This window comes from Emys orbicularis, chromosome 6 (genome assembly GCF_028017835.1).
Source record: "Emys orbicularis isolate rEmyOrb1 chromosome 6, rEmyOrb1.hap1, whole genome shotgun sequence".
NCBI classification, from domain to species: domain Eukaryota; kingdom Metazoa; phylum Chordata; order Testudines; family Emydidae; genus Emys; species Emys orbicularis.
The window spans coordinates 124,901,917-124,929,361 of record NC_088688.1 but is presented as its reverse complement, the minus strand read 5'-3'; the positions used below and the strand labels follow the sequence as shown (position 1 = coordinate 124,929,361).

Sequence of the window (27,445 nt, the reverse complement as noted above, 5' to 3'; positions counted from 1 at the left end):
TATACCTAGGGCCGGATCCTCAGCTCATGTAAATTGTCCTAGCTGTTCAGTGGAGCACTGTCAGTTTACAGCAGCTGAGGATCTGGCCCTTAGCTGTATGCTGTGTCCACTGCTAAACCACTCTGAGAATTCGTGCCGTTGTTAGAGCCTGTGAAAGTTAACCTTGTTGGAATATGAACCTGCAAGTGGCACAACAATGAACTGTCATTTATATGAACCATTTAACCATAATAGTTATTTTCTGAATATTTTCTATAATATTTTATGCTGAAACTAGGTGATTGTACGTATTAGGGCAGGGGAGTGATGTGCTACAGCTTAAGCCTTGATTATAAGTTGTGGTTTGATGTGCCGTAGGAAACAGTCCTACACCGGGAAGAGAAGGATGGGCTGATCTCATTAGACCCTTTTCATTTCTAACTTCTGAGCACCTATGTACAGTAGCCCCTTGAACTATTTCCATTTGTTAAGATACATCCTTCAGTACGTCTGTGACTTCCATGTGTCTTCTGAATGCATAATAAAGATATTTAAGGAACTCTGTACTTTCTGCGGGGTGGGAGATTAGGACCCTGGCTTTACGGGCAGTGAAATTAATGTATTTTTATTTCAATTAACCATAACACCTTTTTATTATGAAGGCTGTTGTACAACACATGTAGCTGTCCATGATCCCAATGGCAGGGCATTCATACAACTGGGAAAGGATGACAAGTACCCCAAATATTTACTAAAAACTGGAGTAGGAATTTCTGTGTTCTTAATGTCTAAACTGCCCTGTATTAATCTGTCTCCATCACACATTATTTTTGTGATGCACTGGAATTATTGGATAAATAGTTACTTACGTAGAAAAAAGAATGATTAATGTTTAGATCTTATTATCAAAAGGCCTTCTCCCTCATATAACCACCAGCAACTTAATTTAACTAAAAGGATTAACATGTGCTATCATTTCTGTAAGGTTTATGGTGCTGGTGACTACTTTCACTTGTTTTGTTTTTTAAAAATAAAAAAGATACATATAAGCATTCATTTAGCTAATTTCTATGCTGACAAGTATTAATGATTTGAACAGTAAAATAAATAGGTGGAAGATTAGTGTCAGATTTGCAGCATTTTATGTTTACAGCCTTTAGTCTGAGAGAGTATGTAATAATTCTGTGCAGTTCACCTACAGTAAAGTGTAGGTGTACATTTTCATGCTTTTTACTGTAAATGTATGCTGTTCATTGAATTTGACATACAAGCTGTGAGTGCAGAAACAAAGTTTACTACATTTTGTTAAAATATGTGAGGTTGTGTCTAAGGTTGCTGTATGAAAAAACAAAAAATATGTTGTGGTTTTACATTGTTTTTATATAAAATCTAGGTATAAATATTTTTAATTTAAAATATTTGCATTTTGCTGTTTTAAGTGGATAAATGCCTTTGAATATTGCAAAATTAAAACAAAAGTTTAAAAATGTAAACTGCTAACTCGAACATGGACATCCTGTTCTGATTCATAAGAATTTTGAATCATCATAATAATGGCTCCTTTGCTTGTCAGTTGTCCACTGAGTAATGGTCTGTAACTGATATGCTTTAGTATCATTTAAAACTACTGCACTATATCATTTAAATAATCTGCATGTTAAAAAGTCTATGAGTATTCAGTGACCCGGGAGGAGACAATATGGTGTATTACACCAATTAATATGTGTATTTAACTCTTTTAGTAGACATGTATAGACCATAATTGCTGTTTAGGAGCTGTGAGTTTATCTTGTCAATGAACTCAAACACATTAGACCATAACTTTCTAAAGTTATACTTGATCATGTTACTCATCTACAGATTGATTCCCTAAAAATATTCATTGACTTATTTTCGAGCGGTCTGTCATGTCAATAATAACAGCAACACATCTAGGTATGGCCTGTCATGTCAATGAAGAAGTTACTATCTCTGACAGATTTACCTTGGTTTTGTTTTAATTTAAAAAAAAAACATAAAAGTGATTAAAATATAACCCCAAGCTCCATATATTAAGAGTTAAAGAGCTTAGTTCCAGGTTGAATAGGCACCATTTTACTTCAGTATTAGCAAAGTCTCAGAACAGTGGGTGATCTGATTGATCACATGTGTTAAAATAAATATGTATGACAAAGTAAGAAGTCTCTTGGCTCTGAATTTTTTGGCTTCTGTGGATTGAAGTTAGACCTTCAACTTTTAACTTATTTTAGTATGTTAATTTTGTTTGTAATGTATAGTAAATTTATTCCAAAAAGCCATGACTATAACTCTCAAATGTGCATAGATATACAATATATTTTCCTTTCCTTCAGCAGTGCTTCAAGTTTAAACAGCCCATGACATTGCTGCCATTGGCTGTTTGTTTCCGCCACCACCAGGACTCTACAAACATTTTTTAAATTACTCGTTTGATTTTGCAGTTTGGTCTATATCTACTTGAATGGGATATTCTCCATTAGTGCCTCATCTGTGCATCTGCAGTTGATTCTAATTGTTTTGTTATATAACTGTATCTATGATAAGTTCTCATACTATAGTTATTTAGCTGACAATGCTGACTGCACATGGCATCTTGCTTTGTTTTTGTTCTTGACAGTGCTGTTAATTCTATTAGTAAATTGTTGCCCTTGCATTTTAAATAACCAGCGATAAAGCATACGATTTCTCAGAAACAGCGGGTTGCCATAATGGTTCTAAAATGTTAGGGTTTCTGAGAAATCGTAGTCAAAGTGCCCCAAATCATGTTACAAAGTAAAATCTAGCTACAGGTATTAAGACTTTTTCAATAGAAATGGATATATGGGAAAGACATTTAAACACCATATGAAGTTTCAAAGAAGTTCATGTACAGATTGGTTTGAATTTGTTTGACCAGGGATTATCTTCGCTACATGTATCAAATATTTCCTTAAAGGCAATTTATAGTTACCAGGAGCTCATTGCATAGGCAAATGAAAATAAGTACAAAGTTTCTGTCTGGGATATATGCGGTATCTTTAAAGGGGGAATGCCTAAGGGATGTAGCTATCAAATTGTAGACGCTGCTTCCTGCCAAATGAACGTTAACTTGGATAGTTAGTAATCATATTGGTCATGTGCCAGTGCCAAAGTTATAAGGAAATGACCTTGTCTTTTTAATAGTCTGATTATTTAAATGCACTGTATGCCTTCACTCATCAATACAATCAAAGGCAATGCAGATTGACAGCTAGTTGATATATCATTAACATAGGAATCTTTAGTTATAATTTGTTCCTCCTGAGTTTCTGATGTCAAGATAACACTCCAAAAACACAGCTAGACATTCTCTCAGAATCAGTTGTATTCAAGTACTACTATAATAGGCTTGGTTTTCATATTCTGCCATATTTTAAAGAAATAATTCCTTTTCTGAAAAAAGCTTTACTTGTGGTTAAGGGTGTTCCAGTAGAACAGATATAGTTGGGGGGGGGGGGGAGGGGAAGGAAGCTGTAAATCATTTAGAATGACAGTAAAAATTAAAACCTTGGGGTTTGTTCGGCTCCCCAGCGTATTAGCTAATAAATATAACCAAGCTTCAGTTCTGTTCAACTCCTAATTTTACAAGCATTGGAAATGTTTGTGTTCAGATTAATGTATAAATGCTTGTGTAAACTTGCATATTCTTAATAGTGTGAGTGCATATTATGTATGTGTCTATATAGTGTGTGTGTGTGTGCATGCGTATATAAATGCATTTGATAGCTACACTAATAAACATTCAAATAAAATATACAGGGATCCATATATGTCTCCTTCCCCTCCCTCCACTCCCCCTTTCCTCCCTCCACCCCCACCCCACATCAAAGCTTGTGGTCCTTTTCCATCCTTGTACTAAAAGGTTTCTTTGTAAGCCAGGCCATTTGTCCGTCATTGTTTGGGGTCCAAACAGTAGTAAAATACCCTGTCACCGATCCAGAGTGCTGTGAATGGCAGCTCCTCTCCGGACAATTGGCGGAGGTGCCTAGAAATATTCCGGAGAGGATTATTTAACCTTTCAATTTAGGGGGCACAAAGCCTGGCTGATTAATGAACTTTCTGATGGGTGCTGATAAGCGGATCTATTTCTTTATTTCCTCTAAGAGTGATTCCTTCTCCTGCCTCATATTACTATAATCTTAAACAGAAAATGTGGCAAATAGATTAAAAAACAGCACTAAAGAGTTTATCTGGCTGGCAAACTGAAGGAGCTAAATTAAAATTGGTAATGAAAGCAGTGGCTGAGCCCTGTATATGGTTTTTAAATGCGCTGTGTATTTTGAAGAGACTTATTCTCCAGCTTGCCTGGTAATGACTGCTTTTGGTGCACAGTCCGGGGTTGGCTTCTGTTATCCCCCCCCAAAAAATGAGTTGTGTTATCTGGATGACTGCAGACACATATGCATCCCCCTTTCTCACTGCATGGGCAGACAAGGTCGATAGCATTACAAGGTATTTGTGGCAGTGCTTGTTTCAGTTTTCAGAGCTGCCAGTTTCCAGCCAGATTTGAATTACAAAAGAAGAAGCTGGCATGAAAATTGAAAGGGTTTATCGGCTAGTCTGAAGCCTCATAGCACATTGCTTATTTATGCAGTCCATTTGCACCAAGAAATATAAAAAGGAAATACATTTTAAAAATAAGGTCATAAAGACCCAGATATGTTTAAGATGGCAAATAAAATATAGATCCATATAATATCTTCCAGGAAACGATTTCACTTAATGTTGCACATTACTTCAGAGGAGCATTTATGTTACTGTCATAAATTTGTGCATTTGTGTCACTATATAGGTAGTCTCTGGGGATTAAGAAGGAAGCCTTTGCTAACTTACTTTAAAATTAAAATAGAGGAAAGATAGGTCTGTAGATTGAGAGCTACATAGGAAATAGTTGAAATTTAATGCAGCACCCTATTTAAATACCATTTTGCATTCCGTGTAAAATTAGCCATGGACCAGTGAATAAATGCCACCACCTTTGGAGAAAATTGGGATGCTTTTTAAGCCAGGAAGATTTTGGAGCATTCAGGGAGTGAATTGCTGTTATCCATACTGTCTTGCATATATTCATTGTTCTGAACTTACTGAAGATTTTTTTTGTCCATTTTACAGAAGTGACATCCTAAATTAATATTTTAGAGTTTTTCCCTATTCGTAAGAGTATCAAAAGATTACATTCATTTCTTTCATATGTATCATTTTCTAGTTTTTGTCTCTTGGTTTCATCTTTTCACACCATGAATTGTAGCTGCCATTTGCATCTATTTAAAATGCATTATATAAATGTCTACTTCTGTAGAAGACTATCATGTATTACCCCTTGTATTGTGCATTGAACAAGTTATATTTCTCCTTGTGGTTATTTGCAAGTGTTTGCTTTTCCAGACTATCCAATTAAAAAAAAATCTAGTCATTGATTTGTGACTTACTAGATATCATTTACAGAAAATATAACTGCATAATTCACTCTGCTTTAGTAACACTTATTTCATTGTTTCTGCTATGTAGCCTATTTTTCTGAGGTTTATAAACACACCTAAATATACTCATTCACAAAGTATAACTTGTGAGAAGAGGTCACAAGCCAGGTGCAATTTAAAAAAGAAAAAAATAATGGTTGGTGGATTTGAACAACGAATTTTTGGATGTGTACAGTTTTAAAATGGCTAAAATGTAAGAAATAAATTTGGCAAGGAATTGGTCCACTAAAATAGTCTAATTGCTTTGGTGGTTGTGAGATTTTTAAGCCAAAATATTTAAGTTATGTACTTCACCTGCATACTAAACATGCTCTGTACATTTTTTTCATGAATTTTCATAAGGATTTTTACTACGTAGCATGTGTGACTTAATGATGCAATCACGCGATAGACTAGGAATGCTCTAAAGGAGACGTTCCGGTCTGTTGTGTACATAATACACGTTTCAAAAATCTGCCTAATTAAGGAATTACCCAGTGGAGTGGAAGTCTGTTGGGTACATGACATGGTTTAAAAAAAAATCTTAGTATAATTACGACATTACATGTTAGCTGTTACTGGCAGTTTTGAATGTAGGGGAATGACCTATAGTTGCTATTGCTTCTGCTAAAATATAAATAGATTATGATCTGTTTTTAAAGAGAAATGAAATATGCTTTTACATTAATGCAGTTGTTGTGTCACTTCCCTTGTTGTGTTTTGCCTAACTGTAGTGACATCTGTAGTATGTAATGATACAGTCAGACCCTTGTGCCTTGGTCTCAGAAAGCAGACGTAGCAGCACTCATGTAAATGAGTTTCACCCTCAGTTTCACATTTCCTTACTTGTCTTTTTGAGTCACACATTTAGGGCCTACAGCTGCAGCCCTCATGCCAAACACACCCATTGACTTCGATGGGAGGTTTGCCTGAGTAAGGACTGCAGGATCATCTGTGTTGCCTAGATGAAGGTTTTTTTCTGATTAATTAGCAGTTTAATTGTTGAGCACTAGAGAGAGAAAATACTCTCTCAGTAGAATGAAGTGAGGAATAGCAGCAGAAAACGGAATCTGCCAGTGAGATGGAAACATAACAATTGCCATACCGGATCATCCCATCTAGTCCCAGTATTTTTTGACCAGCAGAGGCCAGTGCCAGATGCTTTAGCAGTGGTACAAGAAAACTTGCAGTGGGCAGTTATATAGGATAAGCTGTATAGATAGTTTCCAGAGAGTTTGTGTGTTGGGTGCTAAAGTGGACTCTACCTACAGTGTTGTTTGGTGTACTCAGGAAAATAGGCATTAGCCTTAAAACAGAGGCAGAATGGTGGCTGGTAAAAACTGATCTGTGTAAGAAGACAGTGACCTTGGTTTCAGCTAAAGTTATTAATAGGCAGTTGAAACTTTTCACATTTTACTCAACTGTCAAAATCATTCCATTAGGTATTTGTGGATCATAGTAGACTTGGTTCTTTGGATGGGGTTCTCTCTGATAATCAAGTGGGAATCCGATATCTTAAATTATGTTTTCATGCAGTTTATTACAGAATAATGTGGCTTGGAAGGACTTTGTAAACTTTGTCAGGTCTAAACTTTATTTAATCATCGCAGTTCTATGCATTATTCAAGTTGGATATGTGTGTTTGTATAAATTTGAGTTATGGAGTATGCAGTTAAGCACTGTATTTTCCTTTAAAAGTGACATTATGTGCTTGACTGTGAAATGAATATACTTGTCAAAAATGCAATGTTCAATTCACATAGCATATTCTAGTGTAGTTTGGTCTGTGTGTGTGTAATCACACACATGCATTAATATAAAACTGAGACTAGAAGATTCTCTTTAATTAGTGAGATTTAGTCAGATTGCATATCCTAGGTAGTAATGAGCTTCATATAAGCAAACCCTCATTGGATCAAAGTCAGTTTAGATAAGGGCAGCTCAAGGTCACAGAGGGAGCTGCCCAGCAGGCCAATTTGCATAAAAAATTACTGTCAGAAATAGGCCACTGAGGCAGCCCTGGCATTTTGATCTCTTGGCCTTTGTCATGGAGATTCCTGGTTGAGAAGGGAGGACGGCCAGTGTCCCAGATAATGATTAACTGTTTTAATGGCATTCATTCATTCATTCCGCACTAACTACTCATGCAGAAAAAAGGGTTATGTAAAATGACATTAGAAGAAAAATCATTTGTAATCGTTGCATCGGGCTGCACTTTGAGGAGACATTAGGAGTAAATCCGTGGCGTGGTAGGCTTATGCTTTATCTTCTGATATTTACTGAGTTTACTGGTGCATGAAAAGCTTTCAGCAAGAATAGCAGATGGGATGGACCTTTCATAGGTAATACTATCTACCAGGTTATTACTTCTATATATTGATAGTGAAGTAATCTCCTAGATATCACCCTACAAATATAGATTATTTAAATGTTTGTAACAAAAAAAATAACATAGAGGAGCTACTTTCACGAATGCTTTATTTTGTACCCATTGGATTGGAGTCCTTAGATGCTTTTTTAAACCTTAAATAATAAGAAAATAGAGGGCTTAAAAACATACAGGTTCCCCTTGTGTTTGGCTTTTGGAAAGCCGTAGAGATGTGTATAGTTGTAATCTGAACTGTAAGTATTCGGTTTAATTTGTCTCCTTAAATCTGACCTTTTCTGTTTGCTAAACACAAGGGAATGTTGTGTGGAGCTTTTTTCGTGTCACATGAGCATACATTCCTAATGCAGTGAATACTCTCAAGGATTCTTGTTAGACCTTGTACAGTACAATAAGAAAAGCTTAACGTCCCTCTCTTTCCGTCACTGAGTTCTGATGTACAATTGTTTTCTAATGAGGTAAGACCTATTCAGAGTGCCATCCTCTTTTCTTAGTAGCATGGTGTACTATAGTTGGTTAAAAGATAGCATACCGATAACATTTATCATAGTAATTAAAGTTTTCAGCTCAAAGTGTTATTCAGATTAACATCCAGATGTTTATCAGTCAAGTCAGCAGTACATGAACTTCTGAGGAGAGCTGTCAGAGGCTGTAACTGCTAAGAACTTCAAGTACTAGTGTTGACCCATCTTTAAATAGAAGAAAAGACACAAACTACAGAAGTACACACATACTTTATGAGCTGGGAGGATTACTTTTATCTTGAACTCTAAGATTTAACTACTGGATTAGAGTGAAGGAGTCTATAAGTACTTTTTATTTATTCATTTAGTCATATAAATTACTAGCATTATCACTGGCAGACATGCTAAATTCTATGCTAGCAGTATCATTCTGATCCTTAAATCTGGTGTTTATTTAACAAATCGTATCTCAAGAGAGAAGAAACCCTGATTTTTCTTTTTCAGAAGAAAGTGATGTTGTTTTAAGCTTCCTGTAAATTTTAATAGAGATTTTTAAATACATACAACAACAGTAGTCTAAATTGTTTTATTGTCTAAATCCATGTAACACCATTTGACAGTTCAAGGTGTAAAACCCCACTAACATTGTAACAGATACTTTGAGATTAACGTATATGTGTCTCTGATGTGTCACAGTTGCAATTTCACATTCCAAATACATCACAAACTATAAGAATAAGACCATTTAATCAGATTTCTCCAATTGAAATATAACCCTTTTAAGGCTTACCGGTAATAGAAATATAGAGCCATTTGTAATATAATGCAGTTGATCTTCTCTTGACAGATACACTCCACAGATATTCTAGATGAAGAGTTCTCTCTAGTAGACAAGTGGTGACTGAAGTAACCAGAGATAGTGACCTGTTGCAGTTTCTTGGTCGCATCACAATGTGAGCTTCAATTGACATAAGCCTAGAAAACGGATTTCATACACATAAAATTCTGTATGACGGCAGAGGGAGAAGGATCCAGATTATATAATTTATTTCTACTTCTAAGGAACTCTGTATTAGAACCTATGGAACTTTATTTCCCATGAGTGGCAGGGCACGGGATCCAAAAACTGGAGCTGGCCAAACCTACTAAGGTTGAAGGCTTTGCACACCTCCTATTCAAAAAAAGTTCAAATTTATGAATTTTTTTTTCCTGTAAATTAAATCTGGGGAGAGTTTTTTTAGCCTGTTCTATGTAGTAGAAAGAATGTCCAAAAAGCTAGGCTGGCACAAGTGAGTGGCCTGAACACATTATTACTACCTCTATATCTTATCTACAGAGAGCGACAGACTATATATTTGTTGTTTTATATGAGATTTTGTCTTTGTGCTCCTTTTGTCACAAACCCTGGTTTTCATTCTCTCTGATTTTTGCTCTATGTTTATACTGTTTTTCATTGGACATGTCCCTTCTCTGATTCTTTATTCAGTGTGTAGTGAATGAAATGTGAACTGAGTTACATGAATCTGAAGCGCGCTTTTAAAGCCATGTGGGTTCAAAATGTGGTGAAACAAGCTTGTCCTGTCCTACCAAAAATGTGGTCAGATGCATAAAAGATGATCAAGCAATAATCCTGTAGTTTCTATCTATTTTACAAGCATCACTATAATTCCTCTGTAAAGAAAGAATATACAGTGGCATTAGGAGTATTAGTGGGAGGTAAACACAATGAGAGGTTTGAAAGAAAAAAGCATCCCTTGCAATAAAAAAATATTGGTGAGTTCTTTGAAATCGCACACATTTTCCTGTGTTCCACTAGAATGAATAATAAAGGAAAATATGTGGAGCTTTAAATTAATTGGATTCTGTTTTGACCAGTTTTCATAGAACCTTTATTCCATCCCCCTTCCTCGGCAGATATGCCAACTCTGATTAAACAAAGGTTTTGTTTTTTATTGTTTTCTATTGAATAAGTGTGTGTTTATAACCTAGAACATATACATGTGTGCTCATGCACGCCCTTCAAAATGTATGTGGTGGTACTCTGAGCAAAGTTATTATTTATTGGCTCTGGATTTAAAAAATAAAGCTGCCTGACCCATTGAGTTCAGTTTATTGTTCCAAATCTTTCTTTGCGTTAAAAAAAATTTCTGACTTCAAACAGCTAAACACAATAATTTAATTTGGTGTTTGGTGTAGATTCAGATCCACTACATTGACTTGAAAATTGACATTGGCAGATTTTGTTCAGTGACTGAGGGGAGGGGGCAGGGGAGGTGTAGGGTGAGAGGAAATATGAGTGTGGTAGATTTAGACTGTGTATCTCTCTCAGAAGACCTTCCCCATATTGCCTTAAGTGAGTCCTGCTGGGAGGGACTAGTTTTGCAATACACAAACGCTCCTATCCAGCTGGTGGATGTAATATCTGATGGCCCTGGTTGTTCCCTGAGGATAGTGGGACATCTGCAAAAAAGAGAGAGATAAATCAGCAGCCTACTTTCCTGTATTGAGAGTCGAAATAAAATGGCTGTATGGAATTGACATTTAAGTTTCCTGTCCCATTTGATTTTGGTGATCAAGGTTTAATTTGCTCTGTAATATTACAGTAACACGAGCAACTTGCTCCTTTTTCCAAACTTCTTGCTTGCAGCTGGAACGCTGTTGATTTAGACAGCTTTTTGTTAAGATTATTTTAATTGTAATTCAACATTTGGAATTCACCAGCCCTAATGCTCACCTGTTTTCCACATTGCAGACCAGACCAGGATCAATCACGAAGTCCAGTTCGTATTCTGAGCATTCTGCTTTGGTGTACTGCTACAACTGCTCCCAGAAAGGACATTATGGATATGTAAGTCTCAGTAGTCTCTGGCTAAATGTTAAATGTATCCGTCTTATACATATGCTTATCTTCACTCTGGTGTGTGGTTGGGGGAATGAGCTGAAAGACTCACACTAGCAGTGTAGAAAGAACAACGCTAATTAAATATTTGTGATCTTGCAGCATTGTTAAAAATAATTGGATGCCACTGTAAAATGATCTGGAACAGATAAAAGAAGAAACCCCTTAGGCTAATTTTTTAAAACAAGTGTGTGCGTGCATGTGTGTGTTACAGAGAGAGATAGCATATATATGGAAGAAATGGATAGTTGCTGAAGGCATTTAATCTTAAGTTCTCCTGTGGGTGTGGGGTGGAATATTGTTGAAATGTTCAGTCTCTCCACTTTAGTCAGCCAGACTATTTCAAATTGGCAGGATTTGGTACTCCCAGTTGTTCTGACATTGGGATAGGTCTATATTAAAGTACCATAGAAGGAGTCCCAAAACCATGCCTTGAAGCAGTGCCATCTGATTAGAAATTCCCCCTCCCCAGCCAACTTTCCAGGCCATTTAACCACCAGTTTCCATACAGAAAAAATGGATGGTTTCTAACCTGTAACTTAATATCTCTTATTGAGTTTCATATAATTTCTTTATTAGGGAACAAATTTTGCAGGATGATGAGGGCATTTAGCACCTTACAGGATCAGTTCCTTGATATATATTTTGATTGTCAGTATCCTTACACAACAGGTGGAGCTCTGCACCTGTAGACACACAAACCAGGTGCTGTCGTCTTAGCTTTGCTGTGAAATATGTCCGGGGGAAATTTTGCAATGAGAAACAATATTGATAGAAAATCTGCATTCCTGGTGTCTTGAAAGCTTTAGGTTCATGCTTTTCTAAAGCTTATGGATAGTATTCACCCAAACCCCCAAACACTCCTTCCTTCCCTCCTAACTGTCGTACATGTCCACTTAGGCACAGCATTTGCCATGTTTTTCAGCATCACAAACAGAATGGGGTATGTTGTTTTCAAGGAGTTTCAATCCTCGTATGAAATGTTATGGGGACATAAGGCAGTTAAAGGTCAGTCAGGCTAATTAGGGCTACCCCCCAGCAGACTTAAAAGTTAAATGAAGAACTTTAAAATTGGTGCACAATTTTACTTGGAGCCAATGTAAAGATTTCTAGATTGGAGTGCTGTATTGTGACAAACATGTACCTGTTAGGAAATCTGCTACACTTTGGATAAACTGTCCTTGGGGGTGGGGAGGGACCCCAGAAAATAGGCAACTGCAATAATCCAATCTAGATAAAATATGAGCATTAGTCATCAGCCCTATGTCATTCATATTGAGCAGCAGTCACAAGCTTGGCAGTAGTTCTCAGATGGTACAAAGCGGTCTGCCTAATGATAGATCTAAGGTGCAAGTCATCTGTTTTAAGATGAATTGATAAATCTGCTGATAGTATGACACGCCAACATTTATTCCTGTAGTTTGTTCTGTCGTTGCTCAATCTAGGATTTCAGACTTTAATTATCAGAACCTTCTACAAAGGAAATGTTTAAATTATTGGTCACATTTGTTATCTATAAACAGAATAAAGTCCAAACCAGTAAAATATATATATACTTGGTGCTTTAAAAGAGCTTATATCACAAAGTTGAAAATAATTACGAGCCAAAACATTTGGGAGAAAAAATTTAAACAGAAAACGTGAATGATAATTGGGAAGTGTTAAAATGTTCTTGACGCCCAAAAAGTCACAATCAAGAGAGAAGACCACAGTGGTTAAAAAAATTAATCTGGCTTAGAGGGGAAGTGAAAAAATAAATCACTGTAAACAAGGAAGTGGAAGTTGATAGTAATGAATGTGTAAATCAGAAAATTGGGAATTGTAGGAAATTGATAAGGGAAGCAAAAGGACAAAAGAACAAAATTATGCCCAGCAGAATTCAGGACAAAAAGAAGAAGTTTTTTAAGAATATTAGGAACAAAATGAATACTAACAATGTTATTGGTCCATTATTAGATGGAAATGGTAGAATTGTCAATAATAAAGCATAAAAGATGGAAGTGTTCGAAACATATTTGTAATATATTCATATCAGATGATGATGAAATAATTTCCTTTCCAACAGCAATTAAGGGTGATGTTAAACCGCAGCTACTAAAGCTAGACATTTTTAACTTAGCAGAACTGAGTGACTTGCAACCAAGAGTATTAAAAGAGCTGGCCAAGGAGCTATCTCAACCATTTATGTTGATTTTCAATACATTTTGGAACACCGTGGAAGTTCCAGAAGACTAAAAGATAGCTAACATTTTAAAAAGAGTAAGCAGGGTGATCCAGGTAATTATAAACCTACCTGCCTGACATTGATTCCAGAAAATAATGGATACAGGACTTGATTAATAAAGAATTAAAGGAGGGTAATATAATTAATGCCAATCAGCATGGTTTTATTACAAATAGATCTTGTCAAATTAACTAGATACCTTTTCTGATGAGATTGCAAATTTGGCTGATAACAGTAATAGTGTTGATGCAATAGACTTCTGTAAGGTGTTTGACTTGGCATCACATAACATTTTGAGTAAGAAATTAGAATGATACATAATTAAAATAGCACTCTTTAAATTGTCAAAGATATAACAAGATCCAATGGCTGGAAGTTGAAGCTAGACAGATTCAGATTAGAATTAAGGCACAAATTTTCAACAGTGAGAGTAATTATCCATTGGAACAATTTACCAAGGTCTGTGCTGGATTTTCCATCACTGGAAACTTTTAAATCGGGATTGGATGTTTTTTGTAAATAAGATGCTCTAGTTCAAACAGAAATTAATTCAGGGAAGATCTATGGCCTTTGTTAGGAAGGAGCAGAGATGAGATTATCTCAGTGGTCCCCGCAGACTTTATAATCTGTGAATCTATTACCTTTGTTTAAAGCTTGATAGAACAACCCCAAAACCAGGATCGTTTTACCATCCCACAGAGCTAACCACACCTGGCAGGAGAAAACTCCCATGGGACACAGTCCTGCAAGCTAGCAAAACCCAAAGAAAAGGACTTAGTTCACTCAAAATAGAGTTGAAACAAGGCGGGACGCTGAGAAGGAATCTTCAGTCATGACTTGTTATAGGACCTGGACACATGTAGACAGCCCACAGCCAACTGCAACAAGGTGTATGGGACACTAGCAGCATTTAGCAAGGTCTGAGCCATGAGGATGCAATCTGTGTTTTTTACCCACTGGTCTTGACCCCATTGTGAGTGACACATCTACCCCCAATCATATTTCTCTGTGAAAGATTGCTGCAAAAGTGAATTCTGTGGCAATTGTAAGGGTGTGGAGTCCCCGTGCATAGTTTTCCACATTTTTGCCCCCAACTCAGCAGAAGGGTATTGTGTTTGCGGCCTTGTGCATCGGCAGAGCAGTTAAGAATTCAGTCCTTTGTAATTAAAGAGTGTGTCATTCACACTTTGGCTTAAGTTGCTCTATTGTAAAAATTCCAGCTCTGAATTGGCTGAAAGTACGGACAGTGGCCCTTGCAGACATCTTGGTAGTGTTGCACCTAGACACATGAAGTCAGTAGATAGAGTTCAACTCTACAAATCCCACAAACAAAGAGAGCTGGTTCATAAAGCAAGTACAAAAACCATTGCCCCTCTCAACTCAGGGTGCTAAGAGATGGACATCTCTGCCTGGGTTTAAAAAGTCTGACTTTAGAACAGAAAAAGCCTGCAGGAATGCCAAAATAACTAGCTCTGCATGGTCTTCCTCAATTTGCTGTTTCCAAACCCCAAGAAGTAAATGACACACAGCAGAGTGCTCCTTTCCTTTAAAGCTGAAGTGTACCAAGGTGACTAAGGAGAGAGAAGGCTCAGATTATGGTTTTGTAAAGAACTGTCTCAAGCCAACGTTTTTCACAATTGCCCATCATATTTTAAGCTACCTCTTACTCCAGTTGATGAAATCTGAAATACTCGGTACTTGCTAGACATTTAGGGATTCACTAGACTTTCACCATTCCCAAAAACTGAAGCAACAGCAAAAAGGTAGTTAATTGCTAGAGTTAACAGGACCATTTCCATTCATAAGGTCATTGTAGGCCAACACATTTCCTCCATTGTTTTTAGATGTGGAAATACTTGGACATATACTTAATACAGCATGGATGCCTTGAGGTTACAATTGCCATAGACTTAAGTTACCATATTATCTGTTTACTCGGAATAAATTCTTTTTAAAACTGTCGCTTCCAAGAATGCTCCATTTCATTGCAATCTATACATCCAAGCCATCCATTGGAACAGCCATAACGAGGACTCATTTTTACGGGTCTCACCATTAAGTGTAACAACTTCCCACATTAATCAGTGACAACCCATTGCATTATTCAGATTTTGCAGCAAGTTTTGCATGTAACAAAACTAAGGAACTGGGTAGTGTCTGCAGATGTGCCTTGCATTCACATCCAAATGTGTCAATCAAATAGAAAATACCTCCATTGGGTTAGTAGCAGGCTGTGCTTTCAGTCCTATGTGGGTTACCTCTAGTGCTGAAAAATGTCCCAAGAGTATTTAATGGTGCAAAGTGTATGGCAGTATATTTGAGAGAGAAGGGTGTGGGAAAGCGCATGTTGTACACTACTGAGATGATTATTCAATGCAGTGAAGTTAAAAGAGGAAGCAGAAGTGCTGGTTTTGGAGGCATGTGCATTTCATCCACTAGGGCTTTACTGTCAACATATTAACAACATGAAAACTAGCGAAAGGGCCATCTGTCTGCGGCACAAGCCCTAGACTTTGTGCAGCATCTCAGAACAGACCTGAGGGAGTGTGTTTCACAGCCATCAAAGAAGATAACTGTGTCTTTGCATTACTTGTCTAAAACAGGATCACCGCTGCTTTTGAGTAAATATTTGGCCATTTTTTGGCTTAATATTTCCTTTCACTTACTCTCTTCCTAGGCTTCTCTCATCTTAAACCTTGGCCAAGTGTATAACATGCATCTTTGAAGCCTTTTTATGTACTAAAGATGCAGTTATGCTTCTCTGTCTCTTTATACCTGAGTGGAATTGGGGCATGTACGAGCTGGGATTATGCAAAGGGCAGAATCCTGTGCTTTATAGAGACTCAAACTGTCTCTCTCCACCACTTAGTTTTACATTGAATTATTGCATTAGGATGACTGGCTCATGCCACTCAAATTTAAAAGATGTTTTTTTCCTACCTATGTCTTAACATTTCACCATATAGGCATTGTATCAAACAGACCTCATAGGAAGAGGAGGAGCGTTAGTTGCTTAACATGGTAGGGAGTCCTTTATCCCCTTTTCTCAGGGGCTGCCTGGCACTTTCCAATATTCAGAAGAATCTAATAAGTGGTTGAAAGTACCATGTTGGAGGCAAGAATAGGAAAAAGTTTGGGATTTGTAATGATCAGTAGTTAGACACAGATTACAAATTGCAACAATATACATTGCATGCCAGAAAAGGGAGTAGATTGATTCTGAGACCTACAAATTTCTGTTGGAGAACAGCCATATCCAGCGGCTCTGTGGTTGTGGGACATGCCCCCCCCCCCCCGGTCTCAAAAAAGAAAACGGTTTTAGAATTCTGTAGAAAAAGTCAGAAGTAGTTCTGATTTGTTTGTAGGCATTTCACCTGTCTTTGCTGTCTGTTCCATCACACTCCCTTCAAGTGGCCTGTTTAAAGATCACTGAAAAAATACTTCAGTGTCCTCCTCTTGATCTTTCCCAGCAGTAACCAGTTCATTAGCCATTCTACAGCCCCCTGCCCCACATTTATTCTGCTAATATGTGTTTTGAGGAGTTTGGCAGGAGGGTTACAATCTTGACATGTCAGGTACTGATTACTGCTAGAAACAGCTTGCTAAATGTATTGTGCCAATAATCTCTTCCACTGTCCTACTGTTCTTACAGTTCGGAAGTTTTTCCTGAGATTTAATCTAAACCTGCTATGCTGTAGTTTGAACCCATTGTCTCTTATCCTGCCCTCTGTGGCAAGAGGGAACAACTTTTCTCCATCTTTTTTTTGGCAGCCTTTCAAGTATATGAAAAAGGCTATCATGTCCCCCCTTAATCTCCTCTTTTCCAAACTAAACATACCCAGTTCTTTCAGCCTTTGCTCATCTGGCTTGCATCCCATCCCTTTGATCATCTTTGACACTTGCCCCTGGATCCTTTCCAGTTTCTCTGCAGCCTTTCTATATGGTTGGTGACCAAAACTGGGGCACTACTCCAGGTGAGGCCTAACCAGCACTGAGTAGAGCTATGCCTCTGTTAATGCAACCTAACATTGCATTTGCTTTGTTTGCAACAGCATCGCATTGCTGGCTCATGTTGAGGCTGTGATCCACCACAACTCCCAGATCCTTCTCAGCAGTGCTGCTGCCAAGCCAGTTTTCCCCCGTCTGTATTTGTGCATTTGATTTTTCTTCCCTAAATGTAGCACCTTACATTTGTCTTTGCTGAATTTCATTTTGTTATCTATAGGCCAATTCTCCAATTTATCAAAACCCCTTTGAATTTTAGCTCTAGCCTCCAAAGTGTTGGCAGGCCCCGGTCCCAGCTTTGTGTCATCTGCACATTCGATCAGTATGCTCTGTATTCCTACATCTATGTCATTAATAAAGTAGGGCTGTCACGCTATTAAAAAAATTAATCGCGATTAATCGCACACTTAAAAAAATTAATTGTGATTAATCACATTATTAAACAATAATGGAATACCATCTATTTAAATATTTTTTTGATGTTTTCTGCATTTTCAAATATATCAATTTCAATTATAACACAGAATACAAAGTGTACAGTGCTCACTTTATATTTATTTTTATTACAAATATTTGCACTGTAAAAAACAAAAGATATTCACCTCATACAAATACTGTAGTGCAATCTCTTTATCATGAAAGTTGAACTTATAAATGTAGAATTATGTACAAAAAAATAACTGCATTAAAAAATAAAACAACCTACAAGTCCACTCAGTCCTACTTCAGCCAATCGCTCAGACAAACAAACTTGGTTACAATTTGCAGGAGATAATGCTGCCCGCTTCTTGTTTACAATGTCACCTGAAAGTGAGAACAGGCATTCACATGGCACTGTTGTAGCCGGCGTCACAAGATATTTACGTGCCAGATGCACTAAAGATTCACATGTCCCTTCATCTTCAACCACCATTCCATAGGACATGCTTCCATGCTGATGACGGGTTCTGCTCGATAACGATCCAAAGCAGTGCGGATTGACGCATGTTCATTTTCATCATCTGAGTCAGATGCCACCATCAGAAGGTTGATTTTCTTTTTTGGTGGTCCGGGTTCTGTAGTTTCCTCATCGGAGTGTTGCTCTTTTAAGACTTCTGAAAGCATGCTCCACACCTCATCCCTCTCAGATTTTGGAAGGCACTTCTGATTCTTAAACCTTGGGTCAAGTGCTGTAGCTATTTTTAGAAATCTCACATTGGTACCTTCTTTGCGTTTTGTCAAATCTGCTGTGAAAGTGTTCTTAAAACGACAATGTGCTGGGTCATCATCCAAGATTGCTATAACATGAAATATATGGCAGAATGTGGGTAAAACAGAGCCAAAGACATACAGTTCTCCCCAAGGAGTTCAGTCACAAATTTAATTAACACATTATTTTTTAATGAGCATCATCAACATGGAAGCATATCCTCTGGAATGGTGGCTGAAGCATGAAGGGGCATATGAATGTTTAGCATATCTGGCATGTAAATACCTTGGAACGCCGGCTACAACGGTGCCATGCGAACGCCTGTTCTCACTTTCAGGTGACATTGTAAATAAGAAGCAGGCAGCAGCATCTCCTGTAAATGTAAACAAATTTGTTTGTCTTAGCGATTGGCTGAACAAGAAGTAGGACTGAGTGGACTTGTAGGCTCTAAAGTTTTACATTGTTTTGGTTTTGAGAGCAATTAGGTAACAAAAAAAATCTACATTTGTAAGTTGCACTTTCATGATAAAGAGATTGCACTACAGTACTTGTATGAGGTGAATTGAAAAATACTGTTTTTTTGTTTATCATTTTTACAGTGCAAATATTTGTAATAAAAAATAATATAAAGTGAGCACTGTACACTTTGTATTTTGTGTTATAATAGAAATAAATATATTTGAAAATGTAGAAAAACATCTGAAAATATTTAATAAATTTCAATTGGTATTCTATTGTTTAATAGTGCGATTAATCGTGATTAATTTTTTTGAGTTAATCGCATGAGTTAACTGCGATTAATTGACAGACCTATAATAAAGATATTAAATAATACCGGACCCAGAACAGAGCTCTGTGAAACCCCACTCGAGACCTCCTTCCAATTTGACTTCATTTCATTAATATTTACTTGTTGTTTGCAGTTGTTTAACCAATTATGTATCCGCTTAATGGTAGTTCTGCTGAGTCTGTATTTCTCCAGCTTACTCATCAGAATAGCTTGTGGGACTGTGTCAGAAGCCTTGCTGAAGTCCAGGTATATGATGTCCACTGCATTCCTCCATCCACCAAACCAGTTACCCTGTCAAAGAAGGAAATCCAGCTGGTTTGGCAGGATTTCTTCTTGGTAAATCTATGCAGTAATAGCACTACACTTAAAATAACTCCCTGCTTTACCTCTTGCTTTGAGACTATTACAACCACATACAGCAATATGTCTTAGGGCTTGTCTACGCTTGAAATGCTACAATAGTGCTGTGGCGCTTCAGAGTAGACACTACCTACCCTGATGGGAATGATTCTCCTGTCAATGTAGGTAATCTACCTCTCTGAGAGGCGGGGTGAACTCTTCCATCAGCCCAGCACTGGCTACACCCGGGGATAGGTCAGCTTAACTACACTGCTCAGGGGTGTGGATTTTTCACATCCCTGAGCGACATAGCTGGGTTGACCTAACTTCTTAGTATAGACCAGGCGTCAGTAAGCTTTTATACTAGTCTAATCTTCATTCTCACTGACACACGCTTTTCTTTCCAAACTGCCTTCCATTTGCATGAGCACTGAATGCAGTATGGCTAAGCTTCCCTAGCTACCGTTTTAAATGTCCTTCGAGATAGAGCCCACATAACTGAAATCATTCTACCTGAGACCACATAACCCTAAAGTCAGAGGGCTTTTTGTGTTGTTCACTGTTCACCAGCTCCTGCCCGTTAGTCAGTTTTCATGCTTGTACAGTGTCAAGGTTAGCAAACTTTCAGGGAACATAATGTTGTCCCGGGGGTGGGGGTGAGGGGGAGGGTATCAGAGATTCAGTGTTGATACGTCATATCTGCACACTGTGCTTTCTAGACTTTTGCTGCATATTTGACAGTATTAGTGTTCTGATTTGTTCAGTGGAAAAAGAAAAAAAGTCAAAGATGAAACATTTGGGCGTATTTTGTCAGCTAGCTGTGCAGAGGGCCAGCACAAGTCTTGAGTGGGATTTAAGTTGGGTATGGGGGCAAATGTCACCTTAACAGACCATTAATAACATTGAAAGCTTAAGCTATAGACTGCAGACTTCTTGAAGACCTGAGACAAAGACCCTGACCCAAGACCAACACAACTTGCAAAGTATCTATCAAAAGGAATAAAGAAAGGAGGGTTGGAAGATGAGATCACTTAGATGGCAGAATAAGGGTGGTTTGAGTTCCTTAACTGTGAATTTGCATATTTTCAAGTGTTTGGGGTACTTGGACATTTGATCTTCTAACTTTCCTGATTTTTAATGTGTTTTTTTGTTTGTGTGTGGGGTTCTTCCTAACTTCAATGTGCTTATAAGGATTTTTACTCTTAAGTTACTGAAGTGTTCTCTGAATCTTAGCTTCACCTCAGCCAAGTTCTTTGTCTGAATAGGAACCAGAGTAGTTAGAAATTTAAAAAATGCATTCAGTTGCCAAGTCCACTGCTGCCAGTTCAGGATCTAGTGCTTCATTTAATCTTGGCCCAAAGACCGAGGAAATCCTAGCTGAAGACATTGCTAGTGTGTTGTAGATCTAAAGTGTATAGGAGGAAGTAGGAGGACACATAGTAAGAAGGGATTGTAGAGTTAGCAGTACCAAAGTCTTGAAAGAAAGCTGCTCAGCATCTGCTGGGGACATCAGAAAAGTGAAAGCTCCTGACGATTTCATGAGAGCTACAAGACAGACTGAACTAGATTTGTGCAATGTTCAGAGAGGAAAAGAATCACACCTCCAAGAAATTTACAAGCAAAACAAAGCAGCAATTAGTATCACATGGCACCCTGAATAAGTGCAGTCAGGGTTATAGGAAGCAATACAAATTTAGCCAGATTGGCTATCAAGACAGCAATAACACGTAGTTGGTATGATTGCACGATTCATATTTGCCAATCTGCGAGATTGAGAAATGAGCCCCACTCTAAGTGAGGTTCTGAGTACAACTAAACCAATCAGTTTCCGTGACTCAAGATTCTAGACTTTCCCATCTCATCTCTTCTTCACACCACGTCTGATGTATTTGCAGGCAAAGTCTCCTGCAGAACATGTTTTGATTCAGTATCTTTCAGAAAGTTAATTTCGGCCAGATCCTCTCAATCAATCAATTAATTTTTTTGTACAGCACCTGCCTACAATGTGCTTGACTCTAGCCCTTCACTTCTGTGTGTACTACATTTGCTAGATAACTTTATAAATCAAAATAAGAGCAGGTTTGTAATAACCAATGGGAGACATGGGATTCCATGTGTCCCACCCTAGCTATCAAAGGATAGTAACAAAGAAGTTAAGTAAACATTTAAGTAAATGTTGCTTCATAGGCACAATTGTGATACAAATATACGCAGGGCTATTGGAAACTAATACAATTATCAGGATTTAAAGAACTGAAGGCCAGATCCCCAGCTGGTGTAAATCAACATTGAGACTTCAGCGGAATAAACCTGATTTATACCCTTTGAGATTCTGGCCTGGAGAATCTGGTTTCTTTCCTTAACTCTGAAATCAATAATCCAAAGCTTAACAAGATGTCACAGCATGTAGTAACCTAAAATGTGATTTGCAGGAGTGCTCAGAGAAGCGGATGTACAATGGGGCATTCCCTTCTTCCCCATTCATCTACTACTATGATGATAAGTATGACATCAAGAGGAGAGCTCAGAGGGCAAAGAGAAAGGTTGAAGGTATGGTATATTTTGTGAAATACTTCTTACTGACCATCACATTTTTAAGTGGTCTTTAATCAGGGTACATTGGTATACCTACTGGTTTTTGTTAGGCATTGTGTAATCTTGGCTTTTTCCATGTTGTGGAAGATGATGATGGAGATTATCTCAATCAACAAGCAGGGCAAGGTTGATGAGTTTAGTAACCTCAGTCTGAGGTTACCTTAGTAACCTGAAATTCATTGTTCCAAGCCTCTAAAAGGACACCAGGAAGTACTTTAACCCCAAAATCTCACAGACCTTAAAATGGTTATAAACTGATGGGGAGTGTTCTCTGAATTGTAAAATATGTTGTTAAAAATCTGTTACCAAAAACAATTACAGTGAAAAAAAAACAATATATATGAATGGCCACTTTCTACAATGAGACCACTTGTGGAGGAAGGTACCACTCAACATGAGTAAAGCTGGCAGGGTCTGGTCCTTACTCTGACAAATCTCTGAAAACCCATCTGTAGAGCAGGTATATCTACTTCACAGCCAGATCAGCAATTTTTGGATTGCAGAATCTTGACTATAGAAACGTCAGAGGTAAAATGACACCGTTTGACTTTCCAATCCCAGATTGAATATATATTCCAAAGATAATCGTTTTTAAACTGAGCAAATGTCATATGAAGTCACTGAGAGAAAATGATTATGAAAACCCACAGTATCGCTTTTCTGGCTGCAACTGCACTTTACAATGACATGACGATAAACTTCTGGCTTACCCAGTGTTTGCCAAAATGTCTGAGTTTTACCCAGGTCCTCAGATTTTTACGTACCAGGTCAATTGCTGACCCCCAAACTGCAAACAGAGCTGTGGTTTTCCAGGGTTGTGCTTCTGGCCTCCTAGTGACTATTAAAAGAAACTGTTCTATTTTACAGAACTTCAAGAAGCCGGTCTTTTGCCAGCGCAGTTCAAGAGACTGCGCAAGGAGGAAGAGCGCAGGGGACAGTGTCTTAAGAAAAAGAAAAACCTTTGGAAAGAGCATGTCAAGAGTCCTAAAGAAGAAAAGCGCCACAAAAAGGCCAATAAGAAGTCCTGGGCAGAGGAACACAAAGAGAAGAAACACAAGAAAGATGTCCAAAGGAATAACGACCAGGAGGAGGACTTTCCTAGGGGGGGTAGAACACAATCCCCTAAGGGCAGCAAAAAGGGCAGCACAAAGCATCACAGCTCTGCCTTCTCTCCACATGGCAGGAAAACAAAAAATGGCCAGGAGCTGCTGGATGCAGCTAAAAAGAAGAAGAAAAAGAGAAGGCAGAGAAACAAGAAAGACAGTAGTTCCACCATTGATGAGAGCTTATTCCTTATAAAACAGAGGAAAAAGAAATCAAAACAGGAATCCAGCTGCTAACCTGTCAACAGAAAGCTACGGTGGGAGGGGGGCGTAACTCACCACCGTTTTGCAATGGTATTTTTCTGACCCTGTGCTAAGATGTAGAATTTGAATCCACCTTTGCATACAGGCTTGGATGTGTAAAACCAACACGACAAAGAATACTGAGCTTGTGACTCTCAGCTTCTTAAAGAGAGTATTTGCCAACGGGTAGGAAGTGGTTAATGTACACGAGTAAAATCATACTGTATTTTTTGGCAGTCCCTCTTTTTTTGTAAGTCGATGAAAGGTTGGGAACTTTGTATTTTTGTTTGGGGTTTTTTTGTTTAGATGAATGAGGGAAAAGGTCCATAGTGAGGAGGTTTGGCCTTCTGTCCTTTGAGCGATTCCTTTTAAGAATGCTACACCTGTCAAAATACTGTAGTTAAGCAAATGTGATTCCCTTGCAGCCTGACTTTAAAGAGAGGCTTTCACACTGGGGAGACTTGGAGAAGGGGCAGGGAAGGGGAAAGTAAACAGCAATACAAAAAACAATCTTTTTGGTGAAGCATTTTCTTGCTTTTCACCCAGCTGGAGTCCGCAGTGAAAATGTTGTATTGTACTTACGACATGACAGTCTTTTGCTGTGGAAACTCATGGGATGTCACAAATTCATCATAATCACAGCATTGCAAGTTTAAGTATCAGGAGCAGATGAACTACGAGGAAGCAAATCCTTGATTGAATAACAAATCTCTCTGCTAACTGGTAAGCAAGAGAAGTTCAATTAAAAAATGTTACAAGCAGTTGGGTTGACATCTGGAATTAAATATGCCATAGTTTTCCACAGTGTGGAAGTCCTGCTTTTTAAAAGATAAAATTATGTAGCCAAGCTATAGAATGCAAGCAATTTACCTGCTTCCAGAAATATAATGCCTAAGTTTAATGACTTAATGGGTCTTTTTGTTTTGTTTTTTTTAAGAAATGAAGTATTTTTTGTACTCAAAGAATTAAAAACTTTGTAAGGATAAATACTTTATCAAAGGAACCAACCAAATAAAGTTTTACGTGGGGATACATGAAAAGATACATTGGTTATACATTTTTCTTTTGAGGTAGAAAACAATACCTGGGTTTTGTTAACAAGATTAAATTATGTCAGTTCCAACCAAAAGGCTCTCTGCTATGGAATAATATAGATACCCTCTTTTGAGCACCTTTTCTAGCCTGAGCAAAACAGTAGCTAACAATAATGGCTTCATAGAGTTGGTATGTACTCCTTGAGAGAGTTCTGCTGGCTTTGAAAACTGTTGGATTTTGAAACTGAATAGGATGTGTGTTAACCTGTGTAGGCAAGCCCTTAGTTACATGGGGAGAATTGCCTGCATAGCTATACCAGTATAATTATGCCAGTAAAACTCCACATGTGGACACTGTTATCCCAGGATAATTATGCTGGTAATTTTCCATGTGTAGACAAAGCCCTAATTCATCGGCTTTTGGGTTAAAAGGATCTCCTGGGTGAACGTAAGGATTTCAGTAGCCATATTCTTACATATCAGAGATTATTTGGAGCAAAAATAGACAAATATCTCGGGCCCCAATTCCACTTCACGTAAGATGTGTCCTCAGAGGTGGTTTCAAACTGATTTTTGTTTAACTCAATGCTGTATTTAAATGACAATTCTCTTGGGGTACTTGGAAAAAATTAATCACATGTAATTTTTTTAATTCACTCTTGAAAAGACTTTTCCCTAATATCCATTCTGAGCCTCCTTCCCTATCTGGTGCATTTCACGTTCCTTTTCACTTCTCAGCGGACCATCCAGTCTGGACTAAAGGCCCTTGTGGGACAGCAAATTGAGGAGCTTTTCTTGCTTTGGATTGAATCCATCAGCCAACCCCCTAGCCTCTGTTCTGTCTCTGGTGTGGGGGAATGGCCAGGTAGCCCACAGCAAAGCAGCTGGGCTCCTTCAGAAGAGGAGAGGTTTCTGCACAGTATGAAGTGGTCTGCTCTTCACCCTCATGCAGTCAGCTCCCAAAGCCCAGGAAACAACACCCAGCATAATGAGTTGTAAGTGAGCACCCAAAGGAACAGCATGGCCATGCCCCTTCCTCGGGCTTGCACCCTGTATACAATGTAATACACAAGTAATGGGCAATCCAGGCACTGGAGATCCTGTTACCATCTTCCGGGAAAACAAACATATTCAAAGCACACACGCAGTCCTGCATGAATGGAATTCATCCTGGCAGGGGGACTCCATGGGTATGTCTACACTGCAAGTAAACACCTGCATCTGGCCAGTATCAGCGGAGTTGGGCTCATGGGGCTCAGCCTACAAGGCTGTTTAATTGCAGTGCAGATGTTCAGGTTCAGGGACCCTCCCTGCAGTGGGAGACTCCAGAATTACCTCAGCAGCCAACAATGAGTAAAAGGCCCCGATGTGATGTGGGCTGTCATAAACGAGAGAGGTTAGAAGGCGATAATTCAAGGGCGGGCAAACTTTTTGGCCTGAGGGCCACATTGGGTTTCCGAAATTGTATGGAGGGCCGGTTAGGGGAGGCAGTGGCCCAGCCCCCGCCCCCTAGCTGAGCCCCCCCTGCTTCTCTCCCCCTGACAGTCCCCCCCCCCCGGGACTCCTGCCCCATCCAACTGCCCCTGTTTCCTGTCCCCTGATGGCCCCCCTGGGATCCCGGCACCATCCACCCTTCCCTGTCCCCTGATCGCCCCCGGATCCCCCACCCCTGACCTCCCCCCACCGCCCCATCCAACCCCTCCTCTCCTTCCTGACTGCCCCCCCGGGACCCCTGCCCCATCCAACCACCCCTTCCTCCCTGTCCCCTGACCGCCCCCAGAACCCCTGCCCTGACTGCCCCCCGCAACCCCATCCAACTCGCCATCACCTTCCTGACTGCCCCCTCGAGACCCCTGCCCCCATGTTCCCCGCCCTCTGACCGCCCCGACCCCATCCACACCCCCGCCCCCTGACCACCACCCTGAACTCCCCTGCCCTCTATCCCCCTGCTCCCTGCCCCCTTACCGTGCTGCCTGGAGCACCGGTGGCTGGTGGCGCTACAGCCGCGCCGCCCAGAGCACCAGGACAGACAGCCGCGCCGCCCGGCTGGACCCAGCCACGCCACCGCGCAGCACAGAGCACCGGGTCAGGCCGCAGCTGTGCTGCCCCAGGAGCTCGCAGCCCTGCTGCCCAGAGGATTGCGTCGGCGGCAGAGTGAGTGAGCTGAGGCTGCGGGGGAGGGGGAACAGCAGGGGAAGAGCCGGGGGCGAGCCTCCTGGATAAGGAGCTCAGGGGCCAAGCAGGAGGGTCCCGCGGGCCAGATCTGGCCCACAGACTGTAGTTTGCCCACCTCTGCGATAATTCATAGATCTTATGGCAGGAGTGACCATTACGATCAACAAGCCTGACCTGCCTAACACAGGCCACGGAATCTCATTCAGTGATTCCTGCCTCTGGCCCGTCGCTTCTGGGTAGTGTGAATCCAGCATTGTATCTCATTTTCAAGACACCCACAAGGCAATAAAGGGCACAGTGCATTCCTCACCCATCCATCCTTCAGTGTCCACAATGTGGAGATGTGTAAACTTTATGTAACGGCATAGCCCAGTGACATGTAACACAGGGATTCCACAAATACAGTACAATAAAAATACTCAAAAAAAGCAAATTATAGCATCACTATCATTACCATACCAATGAGGCAACACTATAGAAAATCTAGCAATTATTGTGCTTAGTAACTACAAGTGTCCTTTAAAT

At 39.2% G+C, this 27,445-nt stretch overlaps 1 protein-coding gene across 2 annotated transcripts in view; it reads left to right on the top strand.

The window, feature by feature from the left end:
- Nucleotides 1–23,871, top strand: part of ZCCHC7 (zinc finger CCHC-type containing 7) — a 178,834-nt gene extending 154,963 nt beyond the window's left edge. For both annotated transcript variants that reach the window (XM_065406629.1, XM_065406628.1), the window contains exons 7-9: nt 11,077–11,172; nt 22,203–22,320; nt 23,233–23,871. In XM_065406629.1, coding sequence (XP_065262701.1) covers nt 11,077–11,172; nt 22,203–22,320; nt 23,233–23,705 — 687 coding nt within the window. In that variant the 3' untranslated portion in view covers nt 23,706–23,871. The remainder of the gene's footprint in view (nt 1–11,076; nt 11,173–22,202; nt 22,321–23,232) is intronic.
- The last annotated feature ends 3,574 nt before the right edge of the window (nt 23,872–27,445 follow it).